Source organism: Aulonocara stuartgranti, assembly GCF_965226115.1.
Source record: "Aulonocara stuartgranti genome assembly, chromosome: 3".
Taxonomy (NCBI): Eukaryota; Metazoa; Chordata; class Actinopteri; order Cichliformes; family Cichlidae; genus Aulonocara; species Aulonocara stuartgranti.
The window spans coordinates 79237680-79265276 of NC_138941.1; the positions used below are offsets into that span (position 1 = coordinate 79237680).

General features: G+C 41.1%; 1 protein-coding gene across 1 annotated transcript in view; it reads right to left on the reverse strand.

Moving 5' to 3' along the window:
• LOC309703217 (NACHT, LRR and PYD domains-containing protein 3-like) overlaps positions 1-27597 on the reverse strand; it is a gene marked incomplete at its 5' end in the record, with an annotated part of 44910 nt that overhangs the window by 3726 nt on the left and 13587 nt on the right. Inside the window, 6 exons of the mRNA XM_082527929.1 lie at positions 143-189; positions 2871-3044; positions 13789-13962; positions 14158-14331; positions 14572-14745; positions 16554-18345. Of these exons, the coding sequence (XP_082384055.1) occupies positions 143-189; positions 2871-3044; positions 13789-13962; positions 14158-14331; positions 14572-14745; positions 16554-18345 (2535 nt within the window). The remainder of the gene's footprint in view (positions 1-142; positions 190-2870; positions 3045-13788; positions 13963-14157; positions 14332-14571; positions 14746-16553; positions 18346-27597) is intronic.

Sequence of the window (27597 nt, forward strand, 5' to 3'; positions counted from 1 at the left end):
GAGAGAACAAACACAATCCAGCTGCAGTTATTGATCCATCATCTGTTCATTGATTGACACTTTGATGATGACTCCTGACATGATGAAGATGGTTGAATGTGTGCTGCTTTGTTTTCATGAATCCCATTAAAAACACACTTACACTTCCTCAGACCTGGTCTCAACCATCGGACTCCAGCAGGCTCCACCCTGAAAGGAGGAGGGGGGTCAGAGCAGCACAGTCAGCATGCACACATGGACATTACATGGCTCTCACACACACACTGTTACACACTGAGCTCAAAGCTCGGCTCCACTGTTTTATTCAAAGAAATCTACATTTATTTATCAGCACATTTAAAAACAGCTTGAGCCAAAGTGCTGCACAGAGTAGAGAGAAAATAGGAAACATACACAGTAATGACTATAAAGACTGGTCAGGATTGAAAGCTACAGAGTACAAATGTGTTTCCAACCGGCTTTTAAAAATGTCCAGTGTTGGTGACGACCTGATGTGAAGGGCGACTGTTCCAGAGTTTGGCTGCAGCCATCGATAAAGCTCACCTCTGTTTTTACGTCTAGTTCTGGTCAGAAGCTGCTTATCTGCAGACCTGAGGGCTCCACTTGGATTCTTTTGTTAAAGAGAGATAAGATGGAGCCAATCCATTCACAGATTTAAAGACAACCAGATCTGGAAGTGGATTCTACCACGTACTGGTAACCAGTGGAAACAGCTGGTGATGGGTCGTCTAGCACAGACCCACCGCTGGAACCAGACAATTCTACTACAACAGCTAAAAGCACCAAGCAGAGCTCTTTGATCTCATGCACGACATCAAACTATGATGTCGAGATCAAACTATGATCTCGACATCATAGTTTGAGAGAGAACTGTGACAGCGCCGTTCCTTCACTTGACCTCAGTCGCTCTCGTCTGCTCCCTCGTAACACTGCTCTTTATTGAGCTTACATGAATATGCACAAGTTCATTAACATATGACGTCTTACACAGGTATGAACAAAGAGTACCAGTCTGTGCATAGTGTAGGTGTGTGTTCCAGATGTGACCCTGTGACCCCAAAGCTGGTGCTAAGAGTCCAGCGGTCCCCCTAACAAAGGGCTCTTATACTTAAGCAGATACAGAGTAGGTGTCCTCCTACACCATAAATCAATAAGAGAGGGTACGACCTCTCTCATGACCCCAAGTGGTGTGTGCATGCCAGAGCACTCTGGAAGGCACACAGAGTCTTTACAGACTACTAAGGATCAAACCTCTATCATTATGCAATCGATTATAAAACTTTAAGCATATATGAGTAAATATTTCTAAGCATAAATGACAGTCAACAATATAAACCTTACATCTGGTTTTAATAACCGAATTTATTTGTTTCTCAAATGAGAAAGAGCTATCAAGAAACACTCCTAAATCTTTAGTTCTGAACTTTTCCAATGGGCCAGGGTCAACATTATCTGCTAATGCTAAATAGGCTGCCGTTATTAACTAATACTAATTTGATGTGAATTAGCATTATGCACTAATGTTAACATTTACTTTTTAACAATGTGAGTAGCTAATGCTAACACTATTTCCCTTAACTTTAAAAAATGTGCACGGCTAATGCTAACACTCTTTTCCCTAGCATTACAACAATCTGTGCTGCTAATGCTAAGTAGACCGCCATTAGCACCTACATCTGATTTAAGGCAAATACGCATTAGAACCTAATACTCATATTGTTTTCCTTTGCTTTATAGCAATGTGAGCAGCTAGTGCTAGGTAGGCTGATGCTTGCAGCTAATGCTAATTTGATGTGAATTAGCATTATATTAGTCGGGATTTAATGCTAAGTAGACTGCCATTAGTGGCTAACGCTAATTTTAGGTGAATAGGAATTGGCAGCTAATCCTAATACCATATTTTCTTGCTTTATAACAATGTGACCAGCTAATGCTAAGTAGGTTGCCGTTATTAGCTAATACTAATTTGAGGTGAATTAGCATTATCCGCTTATGCTAACAATTTTTTTTCGTACTTTTTAACAATATGAGTAGCTAATGTGAACAGTATTTTTCATTCAATTTTAACTTTTCCCCTGCGATGTGAAGAGTTAATGTTAAATAGGCTACCATTAGTGGCTATGCTAATTTTAGGTGAATAAGCATTGGCAACTAATGCTAATACCATATTGTCTTAATTTCTAACAATGTGAGCGGCTAATGCTAAATAGGGTGCCGTTATTAGCTAATGCTAATTTATCCGCTAATGCTAACAATGTTTTTCTTATATTTTAAAAATATGAGTAGCTAATGCTTATACTATTTTTCCTTCAATTTTAACAATGTGATGTGTGTTACCGTTAATAACTATTGCTAATTTGATGTGAATTAGCATTATCAAATAATGCTAACTATTTTCCTTTGCATTATAACGATGTGAGGACTTATGCTAAGTAGGCTGCCATTACTAGCTAATGCTAATTTGACGTGACTTAGCATCATCCGTTAATGCTAACTCTTTCCCCTTGCATTATAACAATGTGAGCAGCTAATGCTAAGAAGGCTGCTTTTATTAGCTAATGCTAATTTGATGCGAGTTAGCATTACCCGATAATGCTAAAACTTTTCACTTCCCTTTTAACAATGTTTGCAGCTAGTTCTAAGTTGGCTGATGCTTGCAGCTAAAGCTAATTTGATGTGAATTAGTGTTATATTAGTGAGGAATTAATGCTTAGTAGAATGCCATTAGTGGCTAATGCTAATTTTAGGTGAATAGGAATTGCCAGCTACTGCTAAGTAGGTTGGAGGCCGCAGGAAACAAACAGGAAGTGAGTGAAGGACACAGGAAATGTTTCCATCTGTTCCTCCTCTATTAGACATTCTCTCCATACCTGAGAGTGTCCAGTCTCCAGCCTGGATCCTTCAGTCCAGCCGACAGCAGCTTAATCCCTGAGTCTCCTGGATGATTGTAGCGCAGGTCCAGCTCTCTCAGATGGGAGGGGTTGGAGCTCAGAGCTGAGGCCAGAGAAGTACAGCCTTCCTCTGTGATCAGACAGCCTGACAGACTGCAGACACACAAAACAACAATCCATCTGTCAACAATCATTTTCTCTTTGTCACAATAACATCTATCAATTTACATCCATTCAATGTAACTGTATGTATAAGTGACAATTCCCAACAGACGCCAGCAGTCATCTTAAGTTGTTTAGCAGTATAAGGTAACAGCCTACAATATAGAGCGAAAGCCCCAACCATCAGACAATCCACTGTGAGCAGCACTTGGTGATGGTGGGAAGGAAGAACTCCCTTTGACACAAAGATCCTCCCAGTGAAAACAGGCTCCAGGAGAAGCATCTACCATGACTGGTTGCAGGGTGAGGGGAAAGAGAAGAGATGAGCTCAGAGAGACAAGAACAAAATACAAACTAGGGAGAGAGGAGACAAAAGTTAAGGAGATGCAGTAGTGACATATAAAAGCACCAGGAGTGAAAAGAGGGGAGTGGAGAAGAAGAGCAGAAGCATCATGGGAAGTCCACCAACATCCTGAGCCTATAGCAGCATAACTAGGGGATGGTTGAGGGTCACCTGATCCAGCTCGAACTATAAGCTTTATCAAAAAGGAAAGTTTGAAGCTGATCTTCAAAGTAGAGAGGGTGTCTGTCTCCTGAACTCAAACTGGGAGCTGCTTCCACACCAAGTCCAACATAGCCAGGCTGAGTCGTTAGATTAGTCCAAAGTCAAGTCAGAAAGTCATTATTTGTGTCAAATGTAGAAATAACTAAAAAGTTATTTCTCAATCTGATATTAAAAAGTTTAAATGGTGAAAAAACCTGTAATGAAAACAGAAAGAGTCAATAAAAGCCTCTTTAGAGGGTCACCAGTTTAAAATTCAGACATTTAAACTGGTGATTCTCCTTCTCTGCTCCATTTCCTCTCTAGACTTCCTGTTCCTAGGAGGGATTTGATTGGCTGAACGTCCTTTTAGCCTTTCTTTAGTTCTTTGGGTGCTAATCAAAATGTATGAGTCATGTGACGTGACATAAGGAATTCCATAAGGAATGGAATGATGTGAAAACCATCACGGGCCACAACACCAAGAACAGCACATTGGGGGGGAATGTGGAGAAGGCAAACAAACTCAACTACGTCTTCAACAGGTTTGACGTCCTCCGACCACAGGTACAGCATGCCCAGGACCCACTACAGTTTGCATACAAACACTATGTGCCAAACTCCAGACTGACAGTGAAACATCAGGCCAGTGTTAGAAGATAAAGTTCAGGAAAGTTTCTTAATGGTTCAGAAGATGTTCAGCAGAGGACAACTTAAAGATGTGTGTAGGAGCCATAATTAAATGTATTGAATTTTGATGATCACTGGGTTTTCATTTGTTTGGTTGCTATGGTGATGTGTAACGGAAGTCACGTGGGTGCTAGCGGTGAAATTAAGTGGGCGTTGACAGTCTGTCATTCACTGGTTTGATTTTGACAGAGAGGAGGGCTGGGTAGCCGTAGTTTTTGTTGACCGCTGCACAACGAGTTTCCCCTTGTTGCCTGTGATGTTTTAAGAGTCTGAATCGTGAGCCGATCACATTACTCTGTAAACTCTCAAAGCACTTTAATAAACAAGTAAGCAATTCCACCTCTCGCATTATTGCGTAAAGTTGACAGCGTGTCATGCAAATAGGCAGGCTCCATCCTCGGCCTCTAGCGACTGTGGAAGTTGCTACAATGTGCATGAAATGGAGGCTTCTGATTGGTCAGAATGAGCCTGTGAAAATGGGATGAACTTTGTATAAAGAAAGAAAACAAATTTAGTCTTTTCATGGAAATCTACCTTTTTAAAAGTGATTCAAATCAAAGCTAACGCCATGCCAGCTTGTAGCTTTGATTGACAGTGTGTAGAACAAGCCTGATGACACAAACTCCCAGAAAACCTAAAAACCAACATAATGCATCTCAAGGACTCAATTTTGCCATTTCTCCGCAACAGTTGCCCATAGTGGACCTCATCACAGCCACAGAAACCGCCATACGGATTAATAAATTATCACAGACAGAAGCAGAGCAAATCAGGATGAAAGTCTAAGCCAACCTCTCCAGTGCCAAAGTCCCTCCGTCCAACCTCACAATACAGGAAAAGAAGGCCGTCGCTTCCCTGAGAAGAGACCACAACATCACTGTTTCACCAGCTGATAAGGGAAGATGCACCGTGGTCCTAAACACTACAGATTACCATACAAAGATCACTACTCTCCTCAGTGACAACAATACCTACGAAGCCTTAAAGCGAGACCCCACAAGCAGCTACAAAAAGAAAGTTATAGCTTGCCTTCAACACTTTGAAAAGGACAAAATCATTGACCGCCTTACATATCACCGCCTTTACCCAGGAGATGCCATACCCTGCATCTACGGACTTCCTAAAATCCACAAGGAAGCGGTCCCACTCAGACCCATAGTCAGTAGCATAAACTCAGCTACTTATAACATTGCAAAACACCTTGCTACCATCCTTGCTCCTCTCGTGGGGAACACCCCACACCACATCAAGAACTCCACCGACTTCACCGACAAGGTCCAGAAACTTCCCCTGGATCCAGATGAAACCATGGTGTCCTTTGATGTAGTCTCTCTCTTCACTTGCATACCCACCACGGAGGCCGTGGAGACTGTTAGAAAACGACTACAAGAAGACAGCTCCTTGGAAGACAGGATCAACTTCACACCCGATCAGACCTGCACACTGTTAGACCTCTGCCTCACCACTACATATTTCAAATACAACGAAGGCTTTTACAGACAAAAACATGGCTGTGCCATGGGCTCCCCCGTGTCACCTATTGTAGCCAACCTTTACATGGAGGAAGTGGAAAGGAAGGCTCTTGGCTCTTTCAAAGGAAGAGTACCCAGCCACTGGTACAGATATGTGGACGACACCTGGGTCAAAATCAAGACACAAGAAGTGGAATCCTTCACTGCGCACATTAACTCTGTGGATAAAAACATCAAGTTCACGAGGGAAGACACAAAGGACGACTGTTTGCCTTTCCTGGACTGCGCTGTGCACATTGAAGAGAACGGCAACCTCAACATCGAAGTTTACCGGAAGCCCACACACACGGACCAGTACCTCCTGTTTGACTCCCATCACCCTCTGGAACACAAACTTGGAGTAATTAGGACCCTACACCACCGGGCAGAACATGTTCCCTCTAAGCCTGAAGGAAAAAAGAAGGAACACACACATGTAAAGGAAGCACTCAAAACGTGCGGCTATCCTAAATGGGCGTTCATAAAGTCAGCAAAGAGGCACAGAAAAGAAGACCAGACACCAGCGAGGGAGGATAAGAAGGACAGACGCAACAACATTGTCATCCCCTATGTAGCCGGCGTATCAGAAAAACTCAGGAGAGTTTTCTCCAAGCATGACATCCCAGTGTATTTCAGACCCAGCAACACACTCAGACAGAAACTGGTTCACCCGAAAGATAAAACGCCAAAACACAAACTTTTTTTCTTTTTTTTTTCTTCTTTTTTTTTTTCAAGGTTGGCAAGTATGGCCACAACACCTCACTTTTTTTGCCACATGTATCCAAACCACGTCTCAGCTGTTTGTGGAGGTAAAATACATCCGCACAATTACGCTCAGCCATTGTTGTGAGTGCGCGCGCCAAGGGGCTGCGAGACATTTATACAGCCGTATTTCGCACATGACTATGAAAGGCGGAAGAGGAAGTAGTTCCTTTGAATGTAGACAATCCGAATGTTATCGTTTCTTTCCACTGTGTTCCTGTTAATGATAAACTACAAATTTACTCTAAATTACTAAACTATCAATATTTTAATGTGAGAATCGATTCTGGAACATAAATGATTGGTATCGGAGGAATCGATATTTCAGGATCGATCCGCACATCCCTATTAAATACAAGAAGAGACACACATACTCAAACATGCACGTATATCTAAGGACTTACATATGTCTGCAGATGCTGTTCAGTCATGGTAACACACACACAGTCAGTAGCACACTGTGCTGCACAGTGGCTGTAATTACTTCACACATACACACATTTCCCAAGTGATACCTGATACACACAGCTGCCTGCAGCTCAAACATGTTCGTACATGTCATTCCAACATGCTGCTGAATGGGAGCTCAGACAAAAACATCTAAACACACACACACACACACACACACACACACACACACACACACACACACACACAGTGTTGCCAACTCCTCAGTAAGGAAAATCGCTATTGGTTGTCCTAAAAGTCGCTAGAAGTCGCTAAATGACATCATCGCTTAATTTGCATAATTGATCATGCTAATGTAATTGTAACCTATGTTGTTGGAGAGAGAAATAACATCGTGGCAGAGACATAAAGACATCAAGACATAAAGTGAGTAAAAAACGTCCTAAATGCATTTAGAGTTTATTGAGTTTATTGAGTTTATTTATTTTACAAATTAATTTCTTTTAGCAATTATTGTTTTTTTTAATGTCACAATTCCAACCCTGCTCCTTTACCCGGGCTTGGACCGGCAAAAGTGACCCGAAATAGGCGCTCTGGTGGAGTTACTTTGTGTGTGTGTGTTTATAAGACAAATGTTCCTCATAAATTTTCATCTTTGGGTGTCTTTTGTAACGACTTAAGTGACCACTGTGTTGTTGCTGCTATTAGAAATACTAAAGTGGCCAAGTCACAACATCGTATTATTTTTAAAAGAACTCTTAAACATTTTAATGAGCAAGCATTTTATCATGATTTGTCAAATTATGACTGGAAGAAAATAGGATTGATCCCTGATGTAGAATTAGCGTGGGCATTCTTTAAGGATGGGTTTATGCAAATTGTGAATAAACATGCTCCATTAAGAAGATATAGGATAAAAGGTCGTGAAAACCCCTGGTTCTCCCAAGAGCTGGCAGATATCATTCATGAGCGTAACCTGGCTTGGGCCAAAGCGAGGAAAACAGGCTACCCCAGTGATTGGCTTCTTTTCAGACAACTAAGAAACAGATGTACTTCCTCTATTAAGAAAGCTAAAACAGAATATTATCTGTCTGTCACCACTGAGAACCTAAATAATCCACAGAAGTTCTGGAAAATCATTAAGTCTCTTTCAGTGAGTAAAAGCTCCCACGCTCTACCCACCTATGTTTTTAAGGATTCTGTTCCTGTTTATGATAGGAAGGAGATTATGAATTGTTTTAACAAGCACTTTATATCTTCTGGCTCTTTGTTTGACTCTCTGAACCCAGTCTCTGTAAAATCTGGCACAAACCTTCCGGTGTACACTGGTCAGCCATTTAACTTTGTTCCTTTCTCTGTGCAGGAGGTCTGTAAAGCTCTTAAACTGTTAGATCCTAGAAAATCTCCAGGGCCAGACTTACTAGATCCTTACTTCTTGAAACTGGCAGCTGATTTTGTAGCAGAGCCTCTCACAACACTTTTCAACCTCACACTGGACATGAATAAAATTCCCTCAGTATGGAAATCAGCTTTTGTTGTTCCTCTATTAAAAGGGGGCGACCCAGCAGTGTTAACTAATTACAGACCAATATCTAATCTATCTGTGCTGGCCAAAGTTCTTGAAGCTCTTGTGTGTGAGCAGTTAAAGGAGTTTTTGCACATCAATGCCATTTTATCTGAATATCAATCAGGCTTTAGGAAGAATCACAGTACTATCACAGCTGCAATTAGAGTGGTAAATGATATTACTATTGCACTTGATAAAAAACAACACTGTGCATCCCTTTTTATTGATTTGTCAAAAGCATTTGACACTGTTGATCATTGTATTTTAAAACTTAGACTCTTCCAGTCAGGACTCTCTGAGAGAGCAGTGGCATGGTTCTCAAACTACCTCAGTAACAGGACTCAGTGCATTAAATCTGACGGTCTATGTTCTGACTTTGTTACAGTGCACAGCGGAGTGCCACAGGGTTCTGTATTAGGTCCCCTTCTATTTATCATTTACGTAAACAATCTTAGTCTACATGTGCCAGATGCAAACTTGCACTTCTATGCTGATGATACAGTTATTTACAGCTGTGGTTCAACTCTTGTTCAAGCCATTGACTCCTTGCAGAAAGCCTTTTCTGCTGTCCAGCACTCATTACATCAGGTTAAACTTGTTCTCAACGCAGACAAAACAAAGCTCATGTTGTTTTCTAAATCAAGGAGACGAGCCCAAACAATCCCATCAGTAACCACTCTTGAAGGTAATAAAATAGAGTTGGTTCACACCTATAAATATCTGGGAATCTTAATTGATGACTCGCTTACCTTCAAACCACATGTAGAGAATCTTGTGAAAAACCTGAAGTTAAAACTGAGATTTTATTTTCAAAATAAGTTGTGTTTCTCTTTTAATACAAAGAAGCGGCTTGTTGCTGCAACATTCTTGCCTGTGCTGGATTATGGTGATATTCTATATATGAATGCTTCTGCTCAATGTCTTCGAATGGTTGATTCTGTGTATCGTGCTTCTCTGAGGTTCATCACTAACTGTAAATTTCAGACTCACCACTGTGAGTTATACTCTCAGGTAGGATAGCCTGCTTTGGTAAGTCGGAGGAACTCTCATTTATACAGTTTTATATATAAGGCGATACTTGGGTTGCTGCCTTCTTATATATGTTCCCTGCTTGTAATGAAACATGCTGGTCGGTATTCTCTTCGTCCGCATGGTTACTTGTTGCTTTCTGTTCCATTTGCCCGAACTGAACTTGGTAAAAGAGCTTTTGTCCATTTAGCACCCTCGGCCTGGAACTGCAGAAGGAATGGAAAATGACTGAATTCATTTCATTAAGTGATTTTAAATCTAAACTACGAATCCTTGAGGCCAAGTCCATAACATGCAACTGTTTCAATTAGATTGATTGTCATTTTAACTGACTTTTTATTTTATTTGAATTTTATTGAATTTTATTTTTATTTTATTTGTATTCTTTCACTTATTGTTGCATGTGTGTTGTTGCTGCCTGTGTTTGAGTAATTTCTGTAACTGTGAGACATCTGCTGCTGCCTATCTTGGCCAGGTCTCCCTTGAAAAAGAGGTTTTTAATCTCAATGGGATCTTCCTGGTTAAATAAAGGTTAATAAATAAATAAATAAATAAATGAGTAGTTTTAAACCTTGTGATCCACAAAACAGCATAAGAGTAAAAGAAGAACTGACTGCGTTACAGCACCCGCTGCTTGTTGAGAGTAAAAGCGATAAGCGCATTCACGTCTAAGGGGTCTGAAAACTCGCTAAGTTGGCAACACTGCACACACACGCACACAGACTCAGAAAGTTAAACCAGTATCAATTTAAACATTAGACCACAGAGATAATTTGACTCTGTAAAGTAATTACATTTACAAAGTGATTTTTTTTTCAAAACTTCAATATTTTTAAGTGTGGACAGTCTCAAACATGAGGAACTGTTAACAGGGTTGATTTTATTTGATGTGAATGGGATTTTTGCCTGGCATTATTTGAAACTAACCATTTTTATGGCCTTGTGAAATGAGTCAAGGCTGAGAAACGTTCCCACACGAACAGCCTTAAATCAGCTACAATATCACATATAAAGAAGCCATGCAAGAAGCCTTTATACTACTATTTGTTCCTTCTTACAGACTCTGAAGCTGTAGAGTTAGTTAAATGTAAATATGCCCCCTTTTTAATTCACAGTAAATATTATCAGACAATCACCCAGGGCTCCAAATTTCCGAGTGTTAGAAAATGACTGTAACACACACAGAATTATGGCTAGAAGACAAATGTAGATAAAAGGAGATCTTTTATATTTAACTTGTTTTGAGGAGTCCTTCGCTGGTGTCTGGTCTTCTTTTCTGTGCCTCTTTGCTGACTTTAAAAACGCCCATTTAGGATAGCCGCACGTTTTGAGTGCTTCCTTTACATGTGTGTGTTCCTTCTTTTTTCCTTCCGGCTTAGAGGGAACATGTTCTACCCGGTGGTGTAGGGTCCTAATTACTCCAAGTTTGTGTTCCAGAGGGTGATGGGAGTCAAAGAGGAGGTACTGGTCCGTGTGTGTGGGCTTCCGGTAAATTTCGATGTTGAGGTTGCCGTTCTCTTCAATGTGCACGGCGCAGTCCAGGAAAGGCAAACAGTTGTCCTTTGTGTCTTCCCTGGTGAACTTGATGTTTTTATCCACAGCGTTAATGTGCGCAGTGAAGGATTCCACTTCTTGTGTCTTGATTTTGACCCAGGTGGACGACACCTGGGTCAAAATCAAGCGAAGGAGGATAAGAAGGACAGACGCAACAACATTGTCATCCCCTATGTAGCCGGTGTATCAGAAAAACTCAGGAGAGTTTTCTCCAAGCATGACATCCCGGTGCATTTCAGATCCAGCAACACACTCAGACAAAAACTGGTTCACCCGAAAGACAAAACGCCAAAACACAAACTTAACAACGTGGTGTATGCTGTACAGTGCAGTGAGGAATGCTCAGACCTCTACATTGGAGAGACCAAACAGCCACTTCACAAGCGCATGGCACAACACAGAAGAGCCACCTCCACAGGACAAGACTCAGCAGTCCATCTGCATCTTAAGGATAAAGGACACTCTTTCGAGGATGCCAATGTTCACATTTTGGACAGAGAGGACAGATGGTTTGAAAGAGGAGTGAAAGAAGCCATCTATGTCCACTGTGAGCGACCATCTTTGAACAGAGGCGGGGGTTTACGACACCAACTGTCTGCCATCTATAATCCAGTTTTGAGATCCTTCCCAGACGCCTTAACGCCCACTCACATCCTGGGGAGTCCCAGATTTGAACCTAGTGGGAGTGACCCCCCACAGAGGGACAAAAGGACCCCCTGATGATCCTCTAATTGCCTGAGCCAAGCTGTGAAACTGGGTGTGGGTCCCAATCAGCCAGGGAGAGGAGATGAAAGGTGAAACGTCTTCAAGCAACTTAAAGAAGTCCAGACGCGTTTCTTTGCAGGCTCCTTTGACTACGATGACCTGGATGACTGAGAACCTTCACAGACAGATGTACCAAAAAGGTGTTTGACTTTACTGAGAAGGCTTGCAGTTTGTGTGGCTGTGATCAGCTCCACTAGCGGGATTTGTCTCGGTGTGACAGCAAAATTCAACCCTTTAGAAAGGATGTTTTTCTCTGTTTGGGTGAACTGTCTGTCAGACAGATTCTTCACCCACTTGTCCACATCCTCGGTATCACATCCTTCTCTCTTCTAGCCACTGAGGACACTCTCCGTATTTTGCGGTGGTTTCCGACGTACAAGAAGTAAGTCAAACTTCCTTTGTTGCCTGGTCTTAGACTTCTTGTGCTGTGCTAGACGAGCCTTCTCAGTAAAGTCAAACACCTTTTTGGTACATCTTTCGCCATCTTACAATGCTGTGATTGCAGCCATTCCCCAACTCTGAATGGTACTCATGGCCATTGATCAGTGGGCTTTGATCAGTGGGTTTTGGTCAGTGGTTGTTGATCAATGGTAATGAGAATTTGCATAATTAAGATTAAGGAACTGACCTCCCAGCCCATTGTTTCTGCAGTGAGCTGGTTTCAGTCATTATGCAAATGTACTGTTTATAAGATTGGGGAAACCTGCAGTCAGCTGAGACTGAAGAAGTCACTTAGATGAGTGATGAAAAGTGGCCACTTGTTTGTCATGGGGAATAAATAAAAGAACCCAGCTTTTAAAGAGGAAGTAACCATTGGTACCATGTCCAGAGGCTCTAACAGGACCAATACCCTATGAAGGTGCTGGGAATGGAGAAAAAGCACTGTCACAATGCAAGTGACATATCCCACTGTCATTGAGATGGGTTAGAGCAGTGGTGTCAAACTCCAGGCCTCGAGGGCCAGTATCCTGCAGGTTTTGGATCCCAACCTGTGTCAACACACCTGAATCAAATGATTAGTTCATTACCAGGCCTCTGGAGAACGTCAAGACATGTGGAAGAGGTAATTTGGCGATTTAAATCAGCTGTGTTGGATCAAGGACACATCTAAAACCTGCAGGACACCGGCCCTCAAGGCCTGGAGTTTGACACCCCTGGGTTAGAAGGACAGCCACATGAAGAGCCACAGAGGTAAAAGCGGCAAAGAGCAGACCCAGACTTCCCTTGCCCCATTGGCAGTTATCAACAGGGTTGTCTGCCTCACCAGTCCTGGGCTAGTGTGGAGGGACCGAGTGGACTTAAAGAAAAGCTGCTCATGCTTCTTCAGGGCAAGAGAGGCTGAATCACCTTTAGTGTGATGTTGCTAGCTCATCATTGCAGAAAAAAGTTTCTCATAGATGCATTTTCAATGTTTATAATGTAGTAGGAAAAAAAAGGGTCATGTATCTATTAGGGTTAAATTGTTAAATGTTTGTCATTTTTATATTTACCATTTGTCCATTGTTTTAACTCTGTGAAAGGAATTCTTTCTTTCCTCCCATCCCCAGATTCTTGAGGTTCTGGTGGGGGGCTGTCATGTTTTATTGCTGTAATTGTTTTATTGAAGATCTGTTTCTTTTGATGTAAGCTTCCTGGGGTTATGACCCTTTGGTCAGCAGGAGGTCTAACACACACACACACATTCTCACATAACACACACACACACACACACACACACACACACACACACACACACACACACACACACATTCTCACATAACACACACACACACACATTCTCACATAACACACACACACACACACACACACACATTCTTTTTTTTTTCCTCTTCTTTTCTTTTTAATAAGTCAATCAATAATATAATTCACATTTTAAATGATCATATGTGGAAAAGTTTGAATCCTGACCTGAGAGTTTCCACTGCACTCTGTGAACTCTTTAGTCCAGCAGACAGAAGCTTCACTCCTGAATCCTGCAGGTCAGAGTTACTCAGGTCCAGGTCTCTCAGACTAGAGGACTGGGAGCTGAGAACTGAGGACAAAGCTTCACAGCTTGTCTCTGAGAGATTACAACCAGTCAGTCTAAAAAAATAAAAGACAAACTATAAAACAAATACTCATTTAAAGTTTGTTATTATATTACTACATTACATGCGGCATCTTTTTTTATTTTTAAAGGAAACCTTAATATTCTAAGACACAACATCATATGGATGAACATGGACAAAATCTTTAATTGGTTCATTTTAAAGAAAATAAAATGACATTTGATCTGACCTCAGAGCATTCAGTTTACAGTTTAAACTTTGTACTCCAGCAGACAGAAGCTTTACTCCTGAATCCTGCAGGTTTTTGATGGTCAGGTCCAGCTCTGTCAGACTAGAGGACTCAGAGCTGAGAACTGAGGACAGAGCTTCACAGATTTTCTCTGAGATTTCACAGATGTTGAGTCTGAAAATAAAAACATTAAGAAAGACTGCTGTTAAAGTGTAATCAAGGTGTAATAACTAATCCTGTTTGTTTTGTGCTGAGTAGGTTAGTAAAAGTTCACTTTAACATAGAAATTAATAAAAATTGTACAAAACAACAATAAATGGTAAAGTTTACCTTTACTGGCTAAATTTTCTCACTTGATAAAAACAAAAAACAAACATATAAACAAACAAAAGAGAATACAAATTCTGATCTGACCTCAGGATATTCAGTTTGGTGTGTGGACTCTCCACTGCAGCAGACAGAATCTTTACAGCTGAATCATTGAGGCTGTTGGTACTCAGGTCCAGCTCTCTCAGACTACAGGACTGGGAGCTGATGACTGACAACAAATGCTCACAGCTTTTCTCTGAGAGGTTACAGCTGCTCAGCCTGCAAAAAACAACAAGAACAAGAACAACAAAACAATATCTATTATCAAATATAATCACTTTATATGTTGAACCTAGGTAATCAAATGAGTACACTACAATGCAAAATTAAATTAAAAAAATGTTCAAGAACTTAAGTCTAAAAGAAGAAAAATATTTCATTTGAAACACAATTATAACATCCATCCATCCACTTCCGCTTATCCTTTTCAGGGTCGCGGGGGGCGCTGGAGCCTATCCCAGCTGTCATAGGGCGAAAGGCGGGGTACACCCTGGACAGGTCGCCAGTCTGTCGCAGGGCCAACACACAGGGACAGACAACCATTCACACTCACATTCATACCTAGTGGCAATCTGAATTATCCAATTAACCTATCCCCACAAGCTGCATGTCTTTGGACGGTGGGAGGAAGCCGGAGTACCCGGAGGGAACCCACGCAAACACGGGGAGAACATGCAAACTCCACACAGAAAGACCCCGGCCTGATGGTGGAATTGAACTCAGGACCTTCTTGCTGTGCGGCAACAGTGCTAACCACCGTGCCACCGTGCTGCCTCACAATTATACCAGTGTATCTAAATGGAAACCAGAGAAGAGCGGGTAGATTTAGTGACACTAGTTCAGTGTCTGCTGGCTCAGGCCTGTGAGTACTACAGTACTACAGTTACTACAGTACTAAACTTACTACAGTACTGTTGGTCACTTTATTAATTCTAATATCTGTGATTACAGTAAATGTGGTTGTAAATAATTGCTCACATGATGGACTTGGTGCAGACTCTTGTTTTTTTTTTTTTGTCAAAAACAAGCTGCCTTTTAAAGTCCTGCCCTCCCTAAATACCAACGTGTTTTCGATTGGACAATTTCAGTTACTGACAAGAAACAGGACATTGACGGCAATTTTAATTATGATGCCCACGGTTTTTCCTCTATACTGGATATAATCAGGACAGCCATAGCAGAGAATTATATAAAAAAATGAGTGTGTACTTAAGGTGAGACAGAAACCAGAACTTGGACTATAAACATCAAGAAAAGATACAATCTTGTAACTGGTGGCAGATTTCTTTTCTCGTGCATTAATCACATATTTTAATCATATCTCTTTTGTTTAGCAAGATGACTCCTGACACCAGTTGTATGCATGTAGAATGTTTTCACAATTGGGCCTTGGGTTTTATTGCATCTTCACAGACGGTCCACTTGAGACTTGAAAATCTCCAGACATCCTGCTCTTAATGAGGTGATGGGTGGTCGTAACTTTTGTTAGAGTAGGAGGGGGTAAAGAATGAGCTGGACTGAAGGTATAGAGATTTATGATATGCTATGGAATGTTCTTTGTTTAAGAGTGTTTGGGCAGATATAAAATATTTCAGGGTGGTGTGCCTCCTCAGAAAAATGTTTGGTGTTTGATCTGAACGTTCTCTCCACTGCAGTGTTTTTCATCTTTCTTTCTTTTAATAAACCTCACTTCAAAAGACACGCTTAGCTGGTAGTTGCAGTTTTATTTAAGAGTTTCCACAACATAACTGAGGTATATGCTTTAGAAAAAAAGAACTAAGTGAGCAAGCTGAGGATAATGAACCCGTAAGAGGGGCTGAAGGATCAGAGCCCATAGTCTTATAGGCTGGATTGTCCTTTGATAAGAGCTACAGACAAAAATTTCTCAGAAATGCTGACGGGTCCGGCTGGACTGAAACATTAAAGGTATCATAGTTGACCAAGTGAGTGATGATCATTTAATTCCCTATTTTTATGTATTTTTAAGTGTTCTCTGAACTGATCATGCCTGATTTAATATTACTTACAGAGCCTTGTTGGAGGCTTTGACCACTGGCAGCAGCCTCAGAAGAGCCTCCTCCGAAGCAGAGTATTTCTTCAGGTCAAACACATCCAGATCTTTTTCTGATGACAGTAAGATGAAGACCAGAGCTGACCACTGAGCAGGAGACAGTTTTTCTGTGGAGAGACTTCCTGATTTCAGGGACTGTTGGATCTCCTCTACTAGAGAACGATCATTCAGTTCATTCAGACAGTGGAACAGATTGATGCTTTTCTCTGCAGACAGATTCTCACTGAGCTTCTTCTTGATGTACTGGACTGTTTCCTGATTGGTCTGTGAGCTGCTTCCTGTCTTTGTCAGCAGACCTTGTAGAAAATTGTGATTGCTGTTTAGTGAAAGACCTAGAAGGAAGCGGAGGAACAAGTCCAGGTGTCCATTTGGACTCTGTAAGGCTTTGTTCACAGCACTCTGGTAGAAGTGTTTCTCTGCAGGTTCTCTTGCTTCAGAGTTCTTGGAGATTGTTTGTTGTTCTTCTACCAGATTAACTCCAGAGTTGATGAAGGTCAGATGGACATGAAGAGCAGCCAGAAACTCCTGAACACTCAGATGGATGAAGCAGAACACCTTGTCCTGGTACAGTCCTCTCTCCTCTTTAAAGATCTGTGTGAACACTCCTGAGTACACTGAGGCTGCTCTGATATCGATGCCACACTCTGTCAGGTCTGATTCATAGAAGATCAGGTTTCCTTTCTGCAGCTGATCAAAAGCCAGTTTTCCCAGAGACTCAATCATCTTCCTGCTCTCTGGACTCCAGTGTGGATCTGTCTCAGCTCCTCCATCATACTTTATCTTCTTTCTTTTGGCCTGAATCACCAGGAAGTGAATGTATAACTCAGTTAGAGTCATGGGAAGCACTCCTTCTCTGGTTTCCAGCACATCCTCCAGAACTGTAGCAGTGATCCAGCAGAAGACTGGGATGTGGCACATGATGTGGAGGGTTCGTGATGTCTTGATGTGGGAGGTGATCCTGCTGGCCTGCTCCTCATCTCTGAATCTCTTCCTGAAGTACTCCTCCTTCTGTCGGTCAGTGAACCCTCTGACCTCTGTCACCATGAAAGCACAGTCAGGAGGGATCTGATTGGCTGCTGCAGGTCGTGTGGTTATCCAGAGGCGAGCAGAGGGAAGCAGTTTCCCCCTGATGAGGTTTATCAGCAGCACATCCACTGAGGTGGACTTTCTAGGGTCAGTTAGGATTGTAGTTTTGTGGAAGTCCAGAGGAAGTCGACACTCATCCAGACCATCAAAGATGAACACAACCTGGAAGTCTTCAAAGCTGCAGATTCCTGCTTCTTTGGTTTCAGTAAAGAAGTGATGAACAAGTCCCACCAAGCTGAACTTTTCCTCTTTCAGCACATTCAGCTCTCTGAAAGTGAATGGAAATATGAACTGGATGTCCTGGTTGGCTTTGTCTTCAGCCCAGTCCAGGCTGTATTTCTGTGTTAAGACTGTTTTCCCAATGCCACCCACTCCCATTGTCAGCACTGTTCTGATTGGTTCGTTTCTTCCAGGTGAGGCTTTAAAGATGTCTTCTTGTCTGATTGTTGTTTCTGGTCTGTCTGGTTTCCTGGATGCTGTTTCAATCTGTCTGACCTCATGTTCATCATTGACCTCTGCAGTCCCTCCCTCTGTGATGTAGAGCTCTGTGTAGATCTGATTCAGGAGGGTTGGGTTTCCTGCTTTAGCAATCCCCTCAAACACACACTGGAACTTCTTCTTCAGTTCTAACTTGAAGTTAATCTGACACTTCTCAAGAGCCTCTGAAATAATAAACAAAAGCGGTTAACATGTCAGTATTAATACCTGGGCAGAAACAGTCAAAACATTACCTGACCAAAAGGGTCCCTACATAGAAGCTACAGATAAAGTGTATCCACAGCCTTTCACTTATTTCACATTTTCTCATGCATTCTTTCAAAATGTGGTAAATTCACTTCTCAGGTCAATTTAAAAAAAAAATAAAATACCACATAATGACAATGTAAGACACGCATGCTTGGAATTCTTGTTAATGTATTAAAAACTAATAAAATGTTGGCATACATAATAATTCATAGTCTCGCCGCAATTCTTTGTGGAAGTACATCTGGCAGCAATTACAGCTGCAAGTCTTTTTGATTATAATGCTTAAAGCTTGGTAAACCTAATTTTACGCAGTTTCTTTCATTCTTCTTTGCAGAACTGGGTCGGTGTCACACCCTTGAAACACCCGTAGCTAGTCAGGCCCCTGTAGTTAGGGAACAAGGTAACATAGCGCCCACTTGCTCTCCCTCAGCGGAATGTGCCGAGCAGCCAGAGAAACAGGCTGGCTGGCAGGGTGACGGTGAGGAGGAAGCATAGTCCTAAACAGAAGCCCCAGGTACACCACCAACCCGTTCATGTGTCTAACAGTTTTTCCCCACTCGGCGACACACCCGCCGGCGGTCAAACTCTGGTAATTGGTGATTCTGTTCTCAGACATGTGAAGCTAGAGACACCGGCAACCATAGTCAATTGTCTTCCAGGGGCCAGAGCAGGCGACACTGAGGGAAATTTAAAACTGCTGGCTGGCTAAGGGTAAACGTAAATTCAGTAAAATCATAATTCACGTCGGCAGTAATGACACCCGGTTACGCCAATCAGAGGTCACTAAAATCAATATTGAATCGGTGTGCAACTTTGCCAAAACAATGTGGGACTCTGTAGTTTTCTCTGGCCCCCTCCCCAATCAGACCAGGAGTGACATGTTTAGCCGCATGTTCTCCTTAAATTGCTGGCTGTCTGAGTGGTGTCCCAGAAATGATGTGGGCTTCATAGATAATTGGCAAACCTTCTGGAGGAAACCTGGTCTTGTTAGAAGAGACGGCATCCATCCCACTTTGGATGGAGCAGCTCTCATTTCTAGAAATATGGACAAATTTATTAAACCCCCCAAAATATGACTATCCAGAGTTGGGACCAGGAAGCAGAGTTGCAGTCTTACACGCCTCTCTGCAGCTTCTCTCCTCCTGCTACCCCCCCAAAAACCCATCTCCATAGAGACTGTGTCAGCTTCCAAAAAGACAAAAAACAAACTAAAAACCAGCAACAAACAACTTAAACAATTACAAAGAAAGAACAATACACCATCCGCTCCAAGCTCCCTGACCTGCACTCAATCTACAGCAGGCGGTGCTGGACCAAGGCCAGGAAGATCGTGAAGGACCTCAGCCATCCCAACAACAGACTGTTCTCTCTGTTGAGGTCAGGAAAGCGATTCCGCTCCCTGAAGACCAACACAGAGAGACTGAGGAGGAGCTTCTTCCCGCAGGCGATACGGTCTCTCAATCACAATCACACCACCACACAGTACTGACCCACACATACAGTTCTTACACACACTGGACATTCTGGACATTGTTTTCACTTCATCACTTAAATCACTGCTGCTGTTATTGTGTATATATTTATTTATACTTCTTGTGTATTTTGTTCATACATTCTTATATAGTTCTATATTGTGTATTGTGCATTTTGTTGTACAGTTATTTTATTTTCAATTTAATTTATATATTTTATCTTATTCTTTCCCAGTGTGTTGTAGAGTTATTTCATTTTTAACCTTAATTTATATTTTATTCCTTCCTAGTTAAATTTACCCTTTTTAATTTTTCATATTTATTTCCTATCTTATTCATAGCCTTTTCCTTTTTGTTCTCTTTAGGTCACGAGCAGTTGTCCAAGCATTTCACTACATATCGTACTGTGTATGACTGTGTACGTGACAAATAAAAAATTTGAATTTGAATTTGAATACAGTATCCACATCTGAACCAAAGAGTAAAACAGTGAAATGTCGATTATTAAATATTAGGTCTCTCTCCTCCAAGTCTCTGTTAGTACATGACTTAACCCTTTAGAGCCGGTCGGAGCGGGCACGCTCTGTTTTGCGTAACTATTTTTAAATCCCGGTAGCTCTGCAACCACGTAAGCTAGCGCAATAATTTTCTTTGCATATGAAACCGGAGGAGTTGTACTTACATCTTATGCCATCAGCTTGTCCTCGGTCATGGTTTCCTTCCACATATAGCTTTGCAAAAACTGCATAAAAAGCACTTGCAGCAACAAAAACATAATATTCCAGAAACAGCTTTGCCGATCCGATCAGCTGTTCATAACACTTCCTACGTTGGAATAGACGTCAGCGAACTTTTGCATGTCCGCCATTACCTGCCCGAAACCGGAAGTGACGTCATTTTCGCGGAAATGTAGTTCATTTTACCATCAGGGCCTCAGGGCCTACACTGTCACGATGAGTTGTGTGGCTGTCAGTGGCTGGACCCACGTGCAGGACTCGGAGACAAAACATTAACTTAAACGACGGCTTTATTTGTTGGAGAGTCACCCTTGGACGATACATAAACAACAACTTAAACTAACTAGACAGGAGATGCTGAAGGTAGACGACCATGGATACACACACAACAAACGTGGAGGACGCAACAACTGGCAGGGAAAACCACAGGGCTTAAATACATACTGAGGTAATTAGGGAATGTGAAACAGGAGGAGAGCACAGCTGGGACTCAGACATGACAAGACAAGGGGAGGCAAAACTCAACACATTGACATAGTACACAGACTTTCAAAGTAAAACAGGAAACTGAACAGACGTGGACTAAACTAGGGGATACAGTGACAGAAATCAAACCCAAGAGAATCAAAACACATCATGAAATCAAAGATAACTAATACAAACAGAAAAACACTGAGTCCACAAACTCAGGACCGTGACATACACTGGTCTTTTTAAAAGTTATCTTTGACTTTATGACTTTCTGTGTCGTTTCTGGGATGCTTACGACTCATATTGCACTGCTGGAAATAGTTTATTTTGATGCATATGCTGCTTTTTTGCAAATTTGCAGTATAATATTTATTTTCGTTTTTCCTGCAGTATATAAAAATTGGTATATTTCAAAAATAAAACTATGAAGACACTCAAAATAAATTTCCTGTGGTGGGAAACTATTTTGTGCAACTTTTTTGCATTTACAGTTTTGAGGGATAAGCCTCTTAAATTTCTCTAACTAGAAATATATGTTAAAAAAGCAAAAACGATTTTCAGTTTTTTTGTAGTTTATTGCACTTTTTTGCAATTTATGTAATTACTATGCACTTAATGAATACATATTATTAAAATCTGGGCTATAATTGTTGTATTGATGTATAGCAACTTGAAATGCTCCCAAAAATGGCACCACACCATGTAAAAATATAATATAAGCTCTGGCGGACTTGGTTCTATGGTAGGTCTTAAAGGGTTACTAATTGATCAACAAATGGATTTATTCTGCCTTACAGTAACCTGGTTGCAGCAAGATTATGTTAGTTTAAATGAATCAACACCCCCGAGTCATTCTAACTACCAGACATGACTTAATAATTAATCAACAAATCAAAAAACACAAAAACGAATCTTCTTTGTTATCATCTATCATCCACCTGGGCCTTACACAGAGCTTCTGTCTGATTTGTGAGTTTTTATCTGATTTAGTGCTCAGCTCACATAAAATAATTATTGTGGGTGATTTTAACATTCATTTAGTGTCACAGTCAGTAAAAGCAGACTACAGTGGGATGCAAAAGTTTGGGCGACCCTGTTAACAGTCATTATTTCCCTGTATCAATCGTTGGTTGTTATGATAAAAAATGTCAGTTAAATATATCATATAGGAGCCGCACACAGTGATATTTGAGAAGTGAAATGAAGTTTATTGGATTTACAGAAAATGTGCAATAATTGTTTAAACAAAATCAGGCAGGTGCATAAATTTGGGCACTGTTGCCATTTTAATGATTCCAAAACCTGTAGAACTAATTATTGGAACTCAAATTGGTTCGGTAAGCTCAGTGACCCCTGACCTACATACACAAGTGAATCCAATAATGAGAAAGAGTATTTAAGGGGGTCAACTGTAAGTGTCCCTCCTCTTTTAATTTTCTCTGAAGAGTAGCAACATGGCGGTCTCAAAACAACTCTCAAATGACCTGAAGACAAAGATTGTTCACCATCATGGTTTAGGGGAAGGACACAGAAAGCTGTCTCAGAGATTTAAGCCGTCTGTTTCCACAGTTAGGAACATATTGAGAAAGTGGATGACCACAGGCTCAGTTCAAGTAAAGGCTCGAAGTGGCAGCCAAGACACGGTTTGTGATACATGCGGCAAGACAGTGAGGTGTTGTGGCAACACCACTAACCTCATCAAAGATCTCACTGTAAATCATATCACAGAATATGACGAGCATATATTGAGAAAAAACTGACGGGAGGAGCGGAGAGGGACAGGTGCTGCTAGGGCGAGACAGATGTCTCTCGCCGAGTCCTTAAGTGCTTCAGCCAGGCAACATGTTCCAATGGCACAACTTCAGTTTTCTTTTATTTCTATATGATAATTCTGAATTATTAAGTGATAAGAACAAGTAATCTTTTATCTTTTATCAGAGACTTGTGATTGCTGGCTCTCCTTAGTTAATCCTTAGCTTTTATTTGTGCCTTTTCTTTTTTTTGTGTATTAATTGTTTGCCCGGTGGTCTGTTGAACAGCCCAGATGGTTTTCAGTTTAACATTTGCAATAAAACCCCTTATTTACTCTGATTTTGTGAGAGGGCTTGTGTATGTTTCTCCCCACCTGTCACCTAGCAGAGGGGGTCGTAACACACACTGGGATCCATAACACACTCCTTTATAGACGTCTTTTTATTAGATAGTGTTACGACATAAATATATATTCTTAGTTCTTATTTTCTGATTAGATTGTTTTGTGTATTTTAATAATAAAGGCCTTTCTCACATCTGGGTCTGGATTTATAAAGAACTAGGTCAGAGGGTGATAGGTCACTTAGCAACAGAGGCTTCAGTAAAGGGAACTTAAGAAACAGGAAGTTTAGTGCAGAGCTGCAGAGTCATATTAGTAAAATACAGGAAACCAGACAGAAAAAGCAGAACTAAGTAACACACACATTAGTCAGACCAGAAGGAGTTGTTTTGATCGAAACTGTGTGTGTCTGTGTGTGACCTATAGCAGAACTATATATACGTATTTTAGCTTGCAATGCTTTTAGAACTGTGGGTGCGTGCTCGTGTCTACAGTTCTCTGTTTCCAGAAATGTACAATAAAAATGATTTTTTGAGCTTCACCACTGTGAGTTGGAAGTCTTTCTCTCTCGCTAAAATAATCAAAAGAACCAAAATTTAATAATTGGTGCCTTGACCCGTATTCTTTTACGGCTGAGAGGACAAATTTGGCTTAAGGTGCGATCAGAATTGAGGCGAACAGGAGACCTGTCTAAAAAGATTTAAAGGTAGGCAGAGCCTGTTCAAAAAAAAAAAAAAAGCAAATTGTGCAGATTGGATGAATTCTAAATTATCTGGTCACCAAGTTAATGATCCTTACCGTTAAATTGGCTCAGTAGTGGTGAAATTAAAGTAAATTATAAAATCTGTTAAGTATGACATGTCCATGGTGATTTTCGGTAATATGTGATAAATAAAAAGTAAAGTCTAGGGAATATTTGATGAAAACTTATTGTTGTTAATGCTGGGGTGAATTTTAAAGTTGATGTGACGTGTGCTTAAAGTTGATGTGTTATGTGTGTCAATAAACTGGCGGTTAGAGTCCACAGTGGTGCTTCTAAAGTTATTTAAATTAATCTAAGACTGGAGTTGAACTCCAGGGGTGCAAAAGGTTCGGGGTTGGTTCCCACACTGCAGACGCGCGTTAGAGACCTGCGGCAACAGGAGAACCCGGGTGATTCCCGTGACCACTGAGGTCGGTCGTTAATAATCAGTGGTCAAGTACCACTTTTGTTGCACCGATTGAACGACAAAGTGGGGCTTGGGTGTGACCATTTCAACGCGGGTGACCGGTAAAGCTTTAAGTAAAGCTTCTGTGGAGAAGGGAAATTATTTTACTGCTATTGTTAAATAATTGTCATCAGTACCATTGCATTAAGAATATAATCTGGAGTTTATATTGCATTCAGGGGTTAAACAGTGTGTCTCTCAGAAAGACTAAGTTGCAGGCTGACAGGAAGTTGCAGGTTTGCAGAGTGTGCCTTTTGCAGAACTGAAACCGAAAGCAGAGTCTAAGTGCAGGTTATTTTGAGGAGCATTTGAGGACGAGACACAGACAGTTAAGAGGTGACACAAAGAGCATGTGAGGTCAACACATACACACACATTAGTTAGATTCTTAGAGGAGAGATCAGTTATGTCTCGACAAGAAAGAGGAACAATTCACTTTGAGACAAGAACGGAAAGTACCAAGCCATGAAAATAGAAGATGATTTTCTGGGTGAAAAGTCATGATGATGTTGATCTGATCTATGTATAAAATGTACCGGTGACGCATGAAGGGGCGTCAGTAAACAAACCCTGATGCTATAAAATATCTGTTCATGCTTTGATTAAGTCGAGGACTACTGGCTGTCTGCGTACAGAGTGTCTTCCCACACGTGTGTTCATTAAAATCATTGTTTGACCAAAGAGCTTCTGGACCAAGGCTGGTTTGTACTCTCCCTCCTCAATTTTGAACCTTAACATTTGGGGGCTTCGTCCGGTGGTTGAGGAGGGAGGATTGGAGGTGTAGACGGTGATGTATGGTCCGTTGTGGTCAGACAGGCAGGCGTGACCCGGCAACCAAACTGAGGGGACAGGCGCCTTTAAAAAGAGGTAGGCACAGGCCTGTTGATTTTATCCGAAGTGTGCTGAATTGGATGATAAAATTAAATGTCTATTCAGTAAAAGTTGCCGGTAAATGTCTGCTTTGATTTTGATGAGAATCTCATGACAGTACTGAGGATTTAAAAGCAGTTGGACTGCTGGTAATGATTGAATGCGGTTGGACCGCTAAAAGGAAAAGCAGTTGGACTGCTGGTAATGATTGAATGCGGTTGGACCGCTAAAAGGAAAAGCAGTTGGACTGCTGGTAATGATTGAATGCGGTTGGACCGCTAAAAGGAAAAGCAGTTGGACTGCTCAATGTTTTTAGTATCTTAGGGAATTTGGTTATTTTTGGTTATAAGGTTGGACCTGCTTCAGTCTTACACTTTGTTGGGTGTTTTACTGTTGTTTCAAAGTATTATAAATTACTCAAGAACGCCAGTTGGACTGGTAGGAAGCGCAGTTCTCGGAGGTAATGCTCCCTCCCGGCCAAGGACGCTTGGCCCTGACCTATCGGCGAATAGGGTTAGTACGGTTGGCAACCGGGGAGAACTTGGGAACCTCCAAAATAGCTAGGAGTTAGAGTCTCCTTACCGTTTGGAACGGTATCTGCGCTTTTTTGGGCAGCAAAGGTTGGACCTTGGGTGTTGGACACTTTTAAATTGAGTTAGGGATTTTAGAAATGAGGCCAGAAACAGTTAAAGTCTTGATACTGGTTAATTGGTCGCAAAAAACTCAGGGAGTTTATCCGCTGGGCGGTTATTTTAAATTTGTCTAAAATTGTGTAGGCGCTAAAGCTGACAGATCTGACAGTGGTTGTAAATATAAGACGTCGTTGTAATATAGAATAAGAAAATTTGGTGTGAGAGATCTCTGTGGGTCGAGTCAGTAATGCACTGACTGCCTGCTGCCATTTTTAGATGGAGAGTGTGTGTGCATGCAAATGAGGCAGCTGATGCAGAGCGCATGAGAGGACTATGCTTTCGGTTTTGTGTGATTATTCAGCCCTATAACTATTGTTTGCAAATGTGGATAAATGTCTGCGATTAAAATGCTGGCTTAGTAAATAATAACATTGTAAATATATGAATGGTGACAGCGTTTCAAAATAGAATATAAGAATTGTTTGTGTTTAAAACCAACGTTTAGGTAAGAAGATTTAAGGTGGATTTGAAGGCATAAACAAAAAATAAAAGGGTGATGTTAATAAAAAGGGTTACAGTCTGCAAGTGTTGTTAATTCATGAGCTGACTGGATGCAGAGTAAGTGGAGTGGTCATCCTGAGAGGATTGAATGGTGCTCTAACTCTGTGGTCAAGTCAGACATAGGTTTTAAGCAACCATGAGCCACTAATAAGCGTGACAGATTAATGAGTATGTGTAAATTGAACTTGTTAAATAGCCTTAATAGAAGTAACTCAATGAACACGCAATAAAGTGGACTTTTTAGGGGTAGTTTACCATTGATACCATAAAAAGCAACTTAATTAGTAGTTCAATAACAAATTTTAAAGATAACCTTTGTTATTTGATAAGAGAGAGAAAAATTCAGGTTACATATAGTAAATAAATAAGGGAATGTTAATCTCTGTGTCATTCCACACTGAAATTTCAATTGTAGGGGATCATTTGGAGGTGAATTGTGTAGGACACGGGGAGACAGAAGAATCTCCCCATGAGTTTTTGGTGTGCATAGAAATTGAGGAGGCTGAACTGAAAGCCTGCCTGGGTCGTTGTTTTTGTTTATTTGAGGGTCTGCTGGAAATTTGTGAGAACGACCACCTTGATATGTGGGAGCCTTCTCGGGCAGCGATTTTTTGTTAAACATGTGGCAGGCTGTGCAAAATGGAGAAAGCTTTGACATGATGAATAAAGGTGTGAGAGGTATTTCTTTGGTGATGTAAAGTAGGAGGTTTTAAAGTTTGAAAGTGTTTTTAATTTGAGAGAGGCATGAGTGATGTTATAAGAGTTTGAGTTTCTTTTTCTTTCAGTTTAAAACACATAAGTACATACACTTGGTACACCTGTTTACTCTTTGACTTTATTAAAACAGACGGTGTATTTGAGTTTGAATTTCAGTAATTGTATGTTGATATGGTAATTTAGTTTTATGTTAGGTGAAGGAGATGTCCATCTCTGCGTCTTGCAGGATTGAAAGTGAAAGTTGAAGGTTGTGATGTGAATGCTGTGAGTACTCGATTTGAATGATTCTGTGTGAGGTGTACGAAATACTAAATAATAATAACACTATGAAAGTTGATAGTAGAGTGAGTGCAAGGTGGTGTGTGAACAGAGGAAGTCTGAGAGAGAAGTGTGTGCGTAGGCAAAAT